General features: G+C 42.3%; 1 protein-coding gene and 1 long non-coding RNA gene across 3 annotated transcripts in view; one reads left to right on the top strand and one right to left on the bottom strand.

The window, feature by feature from the left end:
- ptprb (protein tyrosine phosphatase receptor type b) overlaps positions 1-13547 on the top strand; it is a 43867-nt gene extending 30320 nt beyond the window's left edge. For both annotated transcript variants that reach the window (XM_047389633.1, XM_047389634.1), the window contains 17 exons: positions 2245-2523; positions 3377-3526; positions 4548-4687; positions 4858-4994; positions 5083-5189; positions 5282-5387; positions 5742-5822; positions 6463-6480; positions 6568-6649; positions 7226-7316; positions 8164-8240; positions 8309-8443; positions 9644-9766; positions 9890-10053; positions 10143-10278; positions 10355-10475; positions 11249-13547. In XM_047389633.1, the coding sequence (XP_047245589.1) occupies positions 2245-2523; positions 3377-3526; positions 4548-4687; positions 4858-4994; positions 5083-5189; positions 5282-5387; positions 5742-5822; positions 6463-6480; positions 6568-6649; positions 7226-7316; positions 8164-8240; positions 8309-8443; positions 9644-9766; positions 9890-10053; positions 10143-10278; positions 10355-10475; positions 11249-11271 (1970 nt within the window). In that variant the 3' untranslated portion in view covers positions 11272-13547. The remainder of the gene's footprint in view (positions 1-2244; positions 2524-3376; positions 3527-4547; positions 4688-4857; positions 4995-5082; positions 5190-5281; positions 5388-5741; positions 5823-6462; positions 6481-6567; positions 6650-7225; positions 7317-8163; positions 8241-8308; positions 8444-9643; positions 9767-9889; positions 10054-10142; positions 10279-10354; positions 10476-11248) is intronic.
- Positions 7221-10013, bottom strand: LOC124882941. Its single transcript, XR_007042039.1, has 3 exons — positions 9876-10013; positions 9629-9805; positions 7221-7356 (listed from the first exon to the last, which is right to left on the bottom strand). It is a non-coding gene; the product is annotated as an uncharacterized LOC124882941 (long non-coding RNA).
- Positions 13548-14083: the final 536 nt, after the last annotated feature.

Below are 14083 nucleotides of genomic sequence, written 5' to 3'. Positions count from 1 at the left end.
GACTTTATGAGGGGAAAATTATTTCGTCAGAGTAATGTATTTTAAAATAAACAACATAGTTTGAAACAGTCTGTATATGATGCAAACATTTAAAAACTAAGCATGAGTTGGAAAAATGAAATTGTTTTATTCTATATACACTGCTGAAAAAAATAAAGGGAACACTTAAACAACACAATATAACTCCAAGTAAATCAAACTTCTATGAAATCAAACTGTCTACTTATGAAGCAACACTGATTGACAATTAATTTCACATCTTGTTGTTCAAATGGAAAAGACAACAGGAGGAAATCTTTGGTGATTAGCAAGACACTCAATAAAGGAGTGGTTCTGCAGGTGGGGACCACAGACCACTTCTCAGTACCGATGCTTTCTGGATGATGTTTTGGTCACTTTGAATGTTGGTGGTGCTTTCACACTCGTGGTAGCATGAGACGGACTCTACAACCCACACAAGTGGTTCAGGTAGTGCAGCTCATCCAGGATGGCACATCAATACCAGCTGTGGCAAGAAGGTTTGCTGTGTCTGTCAGCGTAGTGTCCAGAGCCTGGAGGCGCTACCAGGAGACAGGCCAGTACACCAGGAGACGTGGAGGAGGCTGTAGGAGGGCAACAACCCAGCAGCAGGACCACTACCTCCACCTTTGTGCAAGGAGGAAGAGGAGGAGCACTGCCAGAGCCCTGCAAAATGACCTCCAGCAGGCCACAAATGTGCATGTGTCTGCACAGACGGTTCGAAACTGACTCCATGAGGATGGTATGAGGGCCCGACGTCCACAAATGAGGGTTGTGCTCACAGCCCAACACCGTGCAGGACGCTTGGCATTTGCCAGAGAACACCAGGATTGGCAAATTTGCCACTGGTGCCCTGTGGTCTTCACAGATGAAAGCAGGTTCACACTGAGCACATGTGACAGACGTGACAGAGTCTGGAGACATCGTGGAGAGAGATCTGCTGCCTCCAACATCCTTCAGCATGACTGGTTTGGCAGTGGGTCAGTAATGGTGTGGGGTGGCATTTCTTTCCATGTGCTCGCCAGAGGTAGCCTGACTGTCATTAGGTATCGAGATGAGATCCTCAGACCCCTTGTGAGACCATATGCTGGTGCGGTTGGCCCTGGGTTCCTCCTAATGCAGGACAATGCTAGACCTCATGTGGCTGGAGTGTGTCAGCAGTTCCTGCAAGATGAAGACATTGAAGCTATGGACTGGCCCGCCCGTTCCCCAGACCTGAATCCGATTGAGCACATCTGGGACATCATGTCTCGCTCCATCCACCAACGTCACGTTGCACCACAGACTGTCCAGGAGATGGTGGATGCTTTAGTCCAGGTCTGGGAGGAGATCCCTCAGGAGACCATCCACCATCTCATCAGGAGCATGTCCAGGCGTTGTAGGGAGGTCATACAGGAACGTGGAGGTCACACACAATACTGAGCCTCATTTTGACTTGTTTTAAGGACATTACATCAAAGTTGGATCAACCTCTAGTGTGTTTTCCACTTTAATAGTGGGTGTGACTCCAAATCCAGGCCTCCATTGGTTAATAAACTTGATTTCCATTGATGATTTTTGTTGTCAGAAAAAAGTATTCAATGAGAATATTTCATTCATTCAGATCTAGGATGTTATTTTAGTGTTCCCTTTATTTGTTTGAGCAGTGTAGTTATATCAATACTACTAATATATAAATTTTATTGCCCCTTTTAGTTGAAAACTGATAAAATAAAAAAATAAAAACATTATCAGGTTGGCCACCAGATGGCAGCAGAATGAAAGCTGTTCTGGTTGTTTTTCTGTTGAATCAATTTTAATCACATTCTGTCTTGTGAGGTTTGGGCTGCAGGAAAGAAACTGATCTGATCGCCACAGGGAATCAAACACAAAAAGTAATCCAGGACACATTTGAAGTATTTATAAATCCAACCCAGTTTCTCCTGTTTACTTCAGCCGAGGTCGGGCTGTAAAAGCAGATTTGTGTCTCACTTCTGAACATCAACAGGTCATGTGTAGCAGCTGTTGGCGTCCAGCAGCTGCAGAAAGAAACCAGGTTTTATCTGAGGTTTGCTGCACAACTCAACATGACCAATATGTAAAATATGTTCTCTCCCTCTGAGCGTCTTTTGTCTCATCAGGACCAAAAACTTCCTGCTGCAGACCCATTTACAAACAATGAGTTTTTATTTCTCACAACGAGGTCACAGAGGAGCTCAAACTGACTCGGCAGCTTCTCTCCTGCAGGTCCGTCTCCTCTCAGGTCCATCCACTGCTTCCCTCTGTCCTCCTCCTCCCTCTCCTGCTCCTGGACGGCTCCGCTCGCTGACTTCGACTCCTACGAGGTCGAGTGCCGTCGCCACGACAGCGGGGAACTGACTTCGGCCCTAAGGCTGGTCGGGGGTGTTACCGCGGTAATACTGGACCACCTGGATGCATTCAGGAAGTACTCTGTGACGGTCAGAGTGTCATCGGCTGGACAGATGAGTCCGCCGGCGACTCAGACCACCGTCACCATGATTGACCGTGAGTTTAATCACACACACACTGGCTCTAGCCTGAACCCTATCAGAGCCTAATCTGTCTGGTTTTAATTAAGAGCGGAGTAGAAATGGGTCTGCCCGCCTGGGAGACGGACCAGGAACAGACAACAGCCGAGTTGATCTGTACACTGCTGTGGAATATCAGACTAAAGCAGAGAAACAGCCTAAACTTGATCTACACCAAGTTTACCCAGAATAAACATTTACTTTGACTTAGCTTCACCTCTTTTCTTTGTTCAGTCCTTGGACTAGACCCTTAAAGAGTACAGAGGTACCAGTTAATCAGCATGTCAGAATCTGATTTGGTATTCATGCATAGCTAAGATCTCCCACCAGTTTTGGTCTGGTTTCAGTCAACATCTGGTACTTGGATGCACTTTTATTGGCTTTAATCTCATAATATCCTCATTTTCTGTTGGATTCAAAACTGCTACTTCCGTTGAAGTCCTTGAACTGAATTGGTGAAGACGCCGTTTTATTGTGCTCATAATAACCGATAACACTCTCCAAGATGAAGTCACTGTGACCCAAAAAACATATTTCTCCTCTTTTACAACATTTTCTTCCATCTTTGTTCTTCTTCTCTCTGCCTGTGTTACATCATAAATCATCCTGACAAGAGGACACTGGGCAAAATGCATTAGTGGAAGAAGAGATGACAAAGAAATTTTTCCAAGGAGGTTTCTAACCTCCAGAGCAGCAGAGGCTATTTAAAGAGTCTGTAGGGAAGATTATGCTGATTTTAATGCTTCTTCTGTGCTTTGTGAGAAGTCCAGATAACAGAAAAGTTAAAGTTATTACATCCAGTGATGTTTGACCAACAAATCTCTCCTCAGGTCCCCCCATCCCGCCTCCCAGCGTTCTTATCAGTGAGAAGTCGTCCAAAATGACTTCTTCCTCCATCTTGTTCCGCTTTAACTGTTCCTGGTTCAGCGACGCCAACGGAGCCGTCAGATACTTCACTGTGATCGTGGCCGAGTCGGATGGTAGGAAAAGTCCCTCACAGTTACACCTTTTAATGCTTTGAGGATCAGCACACAGCTGCTCTTACAGTATATTCCGCCTAAATCTTTATTAGGGATACAATTAGTTGAATACAATAAAAGAAATAGATTTTTTAAACATCTTAAATATAGTGGCTTGGAAATGAATGAATTCCCTTGGGACTTTTTCACATTTTGTCTCATTTAAGCCACAAACGTCTTTTATTGGGATTTTATGTTAGACCAACACAAGGCAGCGTGTTATTGTGAAGTGGAAGGAAATAGATTGTTTTTACAAATAATGTGAAAGGTAAAATACCTTCCTTCAGAAGTCATCTAGTTGGCAAATAGAGTCCAGCTGTGTAATTTCTTCTCAGTATAAATGCAACTCTTGTGTGGAGGCCTCAGAGGTTTAGAGACCAAACAGCATCATGAAGACCAAGAACACAGCAGACAGGTCAGAGAGAACATTGTAGAGAAGTTTAAAACAGGGTTAGGTTATAAAACTATATCTCACGGAGCTCCGTTCAATCCATCATCTGAACATGGAGGTGAAAAAAAATAATTTAACTTTTTAGTCAACTTGCTAAACTAATAATTGCAATCCTGAAGGAAAACAGGAACACGGAGCTGAACATAAAGCAAGAGCTACAACAGAACGGTTCGGATCAAAGCATATTTATGTGTTTGAATGGCCTAGTCAAAGCTCAGACCTAAATTCAACTAAAAATCTGTGGCAAGAAGTTTTAAATTGGTGTTCAGAAACTCTCCATCTGATCTGACTGAGCTTGAGCAGATGTTTAGAACTGGTAGGTGTACAGCTAAAGACTTGGAGTTGTAATTGCTGTTAAAGGCAGTTCTGAATTCAAAGGCAAGCCACACTTTTCAGATTTTTTTTTTTAGTAAAACAAATTTAAATCCCTCCACTTCACATGATGCACTAATTTGTGTTTGCAATGTAGAAGACATTGAATGTAAGTCAGTAATTACAACAGGAAGTCAGACTCATTGTGTATCTCAACAGCCAATGAAAATCTGCAGCCAGAACAGCGCCACCCGCTGCCCACGTACCGCGATTACATCAACAACTCCTCTGTCAGAGCGTATCAGACAGCATACTTCCCAAGTCGCTGTCCTCAGGACGCAGACATCTCCACTGGACAGGTAACAGCTGTTGCAGCTCTGATTGGTTCTTCTTTAAATTCAGTTATTTTCTGCTAAAAGATTTAACTGTTGTTTCGGTTCCCCGTTTACATTTTTTTTATGCAGTAAATCAAAAACAAGCAAGAAAATTAGACAGTTTTTGTAATAATTATTATTTAATAACTGATCAGGTGGTGGAAGTGAATCTGGGGGCAGGTGGGGAGCGGCTGGGCGGAGCCTGTGATCATTACCATGACGATGAGCTGTACCTGGGCAACGGTTACGACAGCTTCTGTGACGGGCCACTGAAACCTAAAATGTCTTACAGGTGAACAGAACGCACAGACAAAGTAAAGCTCACACACAGGAAACTACCTCTGTGATAATCAGGTGTGTGTTTGTGTGTGTGTGTGTAGGCTGAGCGTGCGAGCCTTCACCAGACTGTTTGATGAAAACCACAGAGAGGTCGCTCAGCCACTCTTCTCAGACACATACCTGTCCTCGCCGCTCAGGACGCACGCAGGTAAGAAAGAAATGTTTTAAGTCAAAATCAGGTGAAATACTTCAAAAACATTTCAAGTCCTCACCTGTTGCTGCTCATGTTGGTTCTGTCAGAGCCTCTAGGTGGCGTCGTGGAGGGCCTGAGTGCGGGGATGTTCCTCATTGGGATGATGGTGGCTGTCGTTTCCCTGCTGGCCTACAGACAGAGGCTGCGCAAAGTGTGAGTAGAAAACACATCAACAAGGAGAAGCAGAGTGATTCCACACCTGTAGTTGATTCACTTTGGGTCAGAATCAGTTGATCAGTTTGTCTCTACAAACCAGGCGAGAACATTCAGTCCGTTAATTGGTCGGATGTGTCAGGGCAACCAAGTTTAAATTATTTGATAAGTAAATGATTTTGAGAAGATGTCTTGAAGGTTTCGTGGGGCTTTATGGAAAACACACGCTGCCATTTTTTGCATCCCAAAATGCAATGCATACCAGGCTACAGGAAGGCGTTTGAGTCAGCTGTAAAACATCCCTGTTGCTGCTCAGAGTTAATCAGAGAAGTTCTGCTGGTTCTGTGCCTGCAGGGCCGTGCAGGAGAACCCAGTGGTGAGGATGAGTATGTGGAAAGAAGTCCCAGCTTCAGGGATGTATATGGGAGTGAGGAGGTGAGTTTGCATCTATAAATATTCTGCAGCAGAGCCTGAGGGACAGGCACATTAGTTTCCAGTGTCTCCCACGTCCAATATGTGAGGGCGTGAAGCATTAGTTTCCAATAAAGTGTTGGCTCAGTCGGGCCTGATGAGCTCATCAGTCACCAACAGAACCTCGGACTCCACTAATCACTCTGAGTTGATTAGAAAACCAAACATCTGCAGCTAAAAGGAGCTTCAGTTTGTCAGCATTCATGTTTCTCTCTGAACTGCTGGTTCAGGTCCAATCACTAATTAAATAAGCATTCAATAAATTAAAAATCCTATTTATCTAATTTAGTTTTTTTAAGTAGGCTCAGCATTAGACTCTTAGATCCAATTGTTTAGCCTGCAGCTCCACTGCTGATCGACCAATCACCTCGTCTAAAAATTTAGCTGACGAATAAAATAAAATTCATTATTTCATTTTAATGAGTATTTTCACAATCAATTATGAATTTAAACAGTTTTTAAAAAATGAACAAATACTGATGTATTAAATTGTGGTAGGTAAGTTAAACCTAATGTGTTTTTTAGAGTCAAATTTCAAGTAAAATGTTTTGTATTTTGGTATCATGAGTAGAAATGAACTGAACAACTTTTTGTTTCCCTGCAGTAACCGCCGGGTCACCAGGTGAGTTTGGTTCCTCTGAATCTGTAAATCTGACTAAACCAGCAGATGATGAACAGCTTGTTCACGTTTTCCCTCCTTCCTGCACAGCCCTGTCAAAGTGTGCCACTTTGAGTCCCATCTGAGCAAACTGCAGGCAGACTCCAACTACCTGCTGTCCGAGGAGTTCGAGGTAATTTCACACAAGACAGGTTGCTTGTTGACTTAAGGCAAAAAACTGGTGGCAGGGAGGCACCTGAGACAGACGCTTAACTCACCTCATCTTATCCTGCTTGGACATTCTTGCTCACTGCATCCTTTGGTGCCACTGGTACATCTCAGGAACCAAGAATATCTTTGAAAAGTTAGTTTATTTCCCCAATTTAGCTTAAAAGGTGAAAATATAGCAATATTTTCATAATAGCAAAAGAACATGTGCAAATGAAGCAACTAATCTGAGCAATATTAAATGCTTGTGAAAGTTGCAGTCATTCTGAACTGTGATCAGCTCCAGAAAGATGCTCCCAGCAGAAAACCTGCAGGAATGTTTGGACCTCCTCCTGATCTCACTGCTTTAAATACAAACCAGGGAAGCAGCCCATGAATCTGCTGTTTGCTTAAGTAAATAGAGGCAATGAGTCAAGGAGGACAACCTCGTCTCTTCTAGACTTCGTGCCTCATCCCATTGCACGCACAAATTTTAATTTCCCCGCGTGGTGACGGCTGCCTACTGAACATTACTTTGAGAGTGGACCTTGTGTTTCTGCAGGATCTGAAGGATGTGGGCCGCAATCAGACGATGGACCTCGCCAGACTGCCGGAAAACCGAGGGAAGAACCGCTACAACAACATCCTGCCATGTAGGTATCCTTGAATAATGAACATGTGCTGCTGCACCACCTTAGAGATAAACAATGAAGAAAACAGGAGAGAATTTGAAATGCTTAAACCTCCACAACTGAATAACGCAGATGTTTTCTGCAGCTATTATATACATTTATTACAAATTAGCTTTTTTGTTTCAAAGTAAATATATTGAGCCTTTGGTTCTGCATAAAAATCCATCGACCTGAAAGTAAATTTAGTTTATATGAAAAAATCATCAGTTAATATTTCTTTTTCTACTTGTTTAGTTGGATTTGATGAGTATGGTTAGGTTGTGTTGAATTTAGTTGCATACCTTGGTTATAATTTATAGATCAATTCTAGTGTTTTATCAATTAGCTTTACCTGTAAGATGCAAAACATAAGATAAAAGCATTTTTATGAGTATTCATTCTGATTTGTGTGAATTTTTGCTGTGGGTCACCAGACCTGAGCTCCATCTTCTGGAGGAGTGGTCTTTAGCATGTCTTGTGGGACCACTACAGGCCATCAGAAGCTGTTCATTAGTAGGTTTGGAGATTCATTTGGACTAAATACATAATTTTATAAGCTTTGTAGTGGTTGAGGAGGAAAAGTCTACTTTTTAAGACTAGCAGAAAAACCTGAATGACATTTTCATGATGGTCACAGAAACTAATGGTGTGTTTTATATTGAAAATGAGTTTATTTCAGCCGAGCAGCATCAGGTTTAATGAACTAATTAATCGTCAGTCATGTGTAACAAACAGCAGCATCTATAGAAACACATTAATACACGATGAACAGAAGGAGAGAAGTTATGAATAAAACCTACATCAGACTCATGTTTGTTTCTGTTTCCAGACGACTCAACCAGAGTGAAGCTGTCCTACCTGGAGGATGACCCCTGCTCAGACTACATCAACGCCAGCTACATGCCTGTACGTACACACACCTCACACACTCCACATATAGACCAACATGTCCTGACCCCCTCCTCCCTCCACAGGGGAACAACTACCGCAGGGAGTACATCGCCACCCAGGGGCCGCTGCCGGGCACTAAAGATGACTTCTGGAGGATGGTGTGGGAGCATGGTGTGCACAACGTCGTCATGGTGACACAGTGCGTGGAGAAGGGACGGGTAAGAATAGTCCATCTATTATTAAGCAACCTGCACATTTATGCTTTCCTTAGGGTGCTAGGTTTTGAATAATGCTTCTCAGAACGTGAAACTCGTATAGAACCTTCAACACAGCAGAACATTGCAGGTGTTTACCTCTGCTGATGACATTTTACTGCTAATAGAAGTCCACTCAGTCCCATAAAGGGTTTTAGCATAGAAACATGGTATGCATCAGCATTTATTACAGGCCTCCTTCAGAATGAATTACTGCGTCAATGCGGCGTGGCCTGGAGGAGAGCAGCCTGTGGTTCTGCTGAGGTGTTCAGGAAGCCCAGGTTGCCTTGATAGCTGCCTTCAGGTCATCTGCACTGTTGGTTCTGGTGTCTCTACTCTTCCTCTTGACAATACTCCATAGATCAGGGATCTTCAACTTAAGTCCTCGAGAGCTGCTGTCCTGCAGCTTTCAGATGCATCCCTGCTCCAACACAGCTCAATCAAATGGTTGAATTACCTCTTCAGATGCCTTCAAGCTAGGCAAAGGCCTGGTAATAAGCCATTCTTTTGACTGCTTTGTATTTGAGCTGGGATCCATCTAAAAGCTGCAGGACAGTTGCTCTCGAGGACTGGAGTTCGTGAACCCTGCTGTACATTCTCTTTGGGATTCAGATCAATTGCTGGTCAGTTTTGCAAAGTGAATCCAAGGTCAGCTTCTACCAAATGTTTTCCTTCTACTAAACTTTCCATTAATGTGCTTGAATACAGCAGTCTCTAAACAGGCAGAAACCAATAAATAGATTTTAATACTAAAAACAGAGTGCTGTACCCAAGTGTATTAATGGAAAGTTGAGTGGAAGGAAAAAATGTGGAAGAAAAAGAGCATGGTATCACTGTTTCAGTGGCCAGCAAACTGGTCTGACTCAGAACCTGTGGAATTTAGTCAGGAGTAAGATGATGGGCTCCTTCAAAGCAACCAGGGCTTCTGAAACACCTCAGCAGAACAACAGGCTGATTAGCTCCATGCCAAAAGGAGCCCCAATCAAGTACTCAAGTCCAAATATTGGACTGATTGTTTTCTAATAAACAGAATTGTGGGTTTTCATTAGCTATAAGCCATCATCACTGAAATTAAGAGGTAAACATCTGACCGTTTCTAATGAATTATTAAAATAAATGTTTGGATGATTTTTTTACATGGAAACGCACCTGTTATGTTTCCAGGTGAAGTGTGATCAGTACTGGCCTGCTGACAAGGAACCGCTGTACTACGGCGACCTGGTCATTCAGATGCTGTCAGAGTCCGTCCTGCCCGAGTGGACCATCAGAGAGTTCAAGATCACCTCGGTACCTGCTCCTCAGCATCATTCACTGTAGCTTCCTGCACTTTAAAAAGATTTTTTTTATTAATTAGAGAGTAAAGAAGGAAACATCCTAGAGCAGAAACTCAACGTACTTTCTGATTTAAAGGAGAACAGCCGCAGTTATTCCCGGATGCTGCGCCACTTTCACTACACCGTGTGGCCTGACCACGGCGTTCCGGAGAGCACCCAGTCCCTGATCCAGTTTGTCCGGACAGTCCGGGACTACGTGGACCGATCACCGAGTACCGGAGCCACGGTCGTGCACTGCAGGTGGGACGCTGATCAGACCTGCAGGGTTAAGACAGACGACAAATCCGTATTATTCTGGATCGTTAACCGGGTTGTGTTGTTTGTGTCAGTGCTGGAGTTGGGCGCACAGGGACCTTCATCGCTTTGGATCGGGTTCTACAGCAGCTGGACTCCAGAGGAAGCATCGACCTGTACGGCTGCGTGTTCGACCTGCGGCTGCACCGACAGCACATGGTCCAGACCGAGGTACAGAATCTAGAACCAGAAACGTAATCCAATCAACACTGGGCAAACAAACAGTTAAGTGATGTGATGTGTGCAGTGTCAGTACGCCTTCCTGCACCAGTGTGTGAGGGATGTCCTGAGAGCCCGGAAGCATCGCAGCGAGCAGGAGAACCCTCTGTATCCCATCTATGAGAACTTCAACCCAGAGTACTGCCGTGGTGAGTCCGCCGGCTCCCCGGCACTGAAACCAGGTCTCACCTTTAAATGCTGAAAGAAAAACAACAGCATCAACAGTCTTGGATTTGACCTTCAAATGTCCCAATAAAATGTTTCTATAGCCTTGTTTGTTTTCATTTTAACATACAGTAGAGGCACATTAGACCTTAAATCAGACAGAAACATAAAAAGCCATGCATGCCAGGTTTTTGGACTGGCAGCTAGGGTACCTAGAGAGAACCCACACATGCATGAGGAGGACATTTAAGATCCATACAGATGACTCCTCATTCAACTATTTAAAACAACACTAATTATTTCCAGCAGTTCAAGACAGAATGGGGGTCCCATTCTGTCAGAAACACACGGTCCTGAAACCTCCAGAGTGTTTCAGATCGGTTTCGTCCACCAGGAGGCAGTAGTCGGACTTTAGCATTTCAATCTGCCTTTGGCGAATCAATATACAAAATTTATCTTTTGGTATTTAAATGATTGATCTCATTTGAAATTAAGTTTGTTTTGATCCCTCGCCTCACTGCAGTCAATGGAAAACATTAAGAATTTGTTTTTGTGAACAGATTCTGCACGATACAACTAACAATCGTTAAATTAAACTATGCTAAGCTCCCACAAATGACCCGTTTAAAATAGAACCTCTCCTCTCCATTTGGGTTGATGTCCCTGGATTGAATTTCTGCAAATGTTTTGAGCTTTCTAAATTAGGCTGCAGAACATGCGAGAACAGGTCATTAAGATCATAATTATGTCTTCTCAGATTTTATGTACAACGGACGTTAAGGAGACGACGACGTTCATCCAATCAGGAGGGAGGAAACGCATCAGAACAAGGTCCACCATGGAGACACGTGTTCAGTAATAGGTCTGATCTGCCTGAACTCACATTGAGCAACGTCCTTCAGCACGACGTTAGCAGCTGAAATAACTTCTGTTTGGATAAAGCCTAAATATTCATGAATGATTGGTGTGGATCAAAGGTTTATAGAGTTTTAGAGCATTAAAAAGGTTTTTTTAAATTTAGGATAAATCACCATGGAAACGGAGCACATTATCTGCTTTAAATAATGTTTAGTTCTGACTTTCAGGTTAAATGCGCTGTAAAAAGCTCCATCCTGCCACTTGTGGTTAAAAGCTCCACAAAGAAATTTCTACATGATATAAAAACTGCTTGTTTATGTTGCTGCAACCTTTCTAAATAAAAATTTAAAAACATGGCTTCAGTTTATGAGACGAGGTTCAGTCAGGTTGCTAAAAAGTTCTGCTGTACATTTATAATTATTTTTATTATCTTGCAAACAGTCAGAGATTAAAATCAAGTAATATTAAACAGTTTGGGATCTGAGGTCAAGGTCTTAAAAAGTTAAGGTTTAAAGTACTTTTAATGAGTAATGGAACATACAGCAACATGACGCTGCCCCTCCCCATCTGTTGCTGCACACTACGGGTCAGCTGCCTGAAATTCTGCCACCAATCAGGTGGATTAGTTTTTTTTTTCTACTGCTGTCGAGTTGCAAGCAGCATCTCAACTGTTAGTTAGCTGCCTGACTAATTATCCATGTAATATCAGCTTGTTTTTATTATGAGGGCAGAAAGGTATATTTTGTACAAGAAGCACATAAAAACTGCTACTGATGTTACCGGGTGTTTAGTCTATATTTTTGCTCAAGATACTGGAATAATAATAATAATAAATGTAAGATATTAATTTAACTATGACAATAGCTTGAACGGGAATATTTGTTGCTTTTCTGTTTTAAATAAAAGCAATTAGATCCTGTTTCATTTTTATGGTAGTACTGTGAAATGGTGGTATTTTCACTCAAACACAAACTCATTAACAACTTAGATCATTTGGAGAGTCAGTTCCTAATGTTTGTCTAAATAATGCATAAAAAACATTTTATATCGGCAACTTTTAATTAATGTGCTAATATCAGGTATTCGTCTGATCAGTAAACCGGTGGAGCTTCTTACAGATGTTTTAATCAGAACAGGAACCGACCCAGAGCAGGTTAGGAGTTCTGACCTGATCTCCTTTTAAAAAGTTCGGACCTAGATGTGTTTTACGGGGAGACCGACACAGAAAAGAGGGTTGAAGTTGACCTACAGCAGAGTAGGTGTGAAGGGAGGGGGCGGAGCCTGTGTCATGACATCATAGCCAAGCTAGCTGACTTTATACTAGTTCACAATTGTTAGATAATGTTTCCAGCCCGAGTGTTTGACTCGTTAAATGCTCATTTTTATGATAAAGTCTCATGTTACCATGGTGATCTAACTGGGTTAAAAAAAAAGTGACTGTCCTCTCAACTCAGCTGGGATGAGATGGTTACTTCCCAGGATGTCCTTCAACACACTCAGCTGCTGGTCAGAGACTAAAGGTCAACCCAACCTCAACAGGGACAACCCCTGAGGTCATAGTCCGGTCCAAAGGACCAAAACAGACCCAAATCCTGTTCATTCTGATCCATAAACTCATCACATAGTCTGAACCAAACTCTAAAATGATCAGTGATCAATAATACTCTATTCTCTGAAGCCCAAACCAACTTCACATTTTCATAAATTTACCTAAGAAACTACATTTAAAACTAAACGGTTCTGTTCTAAATTGTTCTGAAGTTGTTTGAGGAAATAAACACCTATTTTTCTACCTTCTGTATGTTTTCACTGCTCCATATAAGCTGTTTATTTAAGGAAAACTTCACATAATGCTGTATGTAAATATTGATGTAATACTCGTTTTCCGTTGCTGGGTTTCTGTTTGTGTTTTCATGCTGTGTAACATTTAGATTTCTGCTTCAGACTTTAACTTCCTGCCTTAAATTAACACTTAAAATGTTTAAACTGAACATCTGAACACAAACAGGCCTCAAGTTTCATTTTAAAGAAATCAGGATGCGTCTAAAATGTTTGCATTTAAAAACAATCATTGGCTGTTTTATTTTCTCAATCTAAAAGTTATTTTTAAGTTAGAAAACATCTCAGTCTTCTAACCTGCCGTCTGAGTCATGTAAACCTGATCATAAAATGCTCATTAAAATTAGCGGCCACTCCAAGTTTCTGTCTTTATTCACCTCTGAAATCTAGATTTTCCTTCCAGTCAGCCGGAGTTTTAAGATGATCCTGATCATCACTTCTTTAGGTTGTCTAAACATCTTATTTCAGTCCAGTTCTTGACCTTTGCATCACAACTGCATGGAGAGAGCCTCCTGAACTCAAGAGTCAGAACCAGAAGTTCTTGAAGAGACTTTGCAGCTTTGTGCTGCCAGTTCACAGTGCAGATTAATTTATTATGGATAAGAAAATTAAATTTAGTTTCAACAATGTCAGCACAGAAAGCTGTGAAAGAGTCCAGCTGAAATCAGTCAATCCAAGTAACGCACCAGGGCCACACTGGTTGTCATGCATGCAGTCATCATCGCCTAATGCAGGAACCTGCAGATTTCAGGAGCATTAAGAACTTCAAGTTAAGAGGTTGAGCTGCAAAGAAGAGGTCCGTCTCTACCACCAATGCAGAGCTTGCTCAACATTGGCAGCAGGTGTGTGAGTGCATCTGCTAGCACAGTGAAGACTTTTAGAGAAGAACGGCAAG

Source organism: Girardinichthys multiradiatus, chromosome 17 (assembly GCF_021462225.1).
Source record: "Girardinichthys multiradiatus isolate DD_20200921_A chromosome 17, DD_fGirMul_XY1, whole genome shotgun sequence".
In the NCBI taxonomy this organism is placed as follows: Eukaryota; Metazoa; Chordata; class Actinopteri; order Cyprinodontiformes; family Goodeidae; genus Girardinichthys; species Girardinichthys multiradiatus.
The sequence above is the reverse complement of the archived record's forward strand: the minus strand, read 5'-3'. Positions and strand labels throughout refer to the sequence as shown.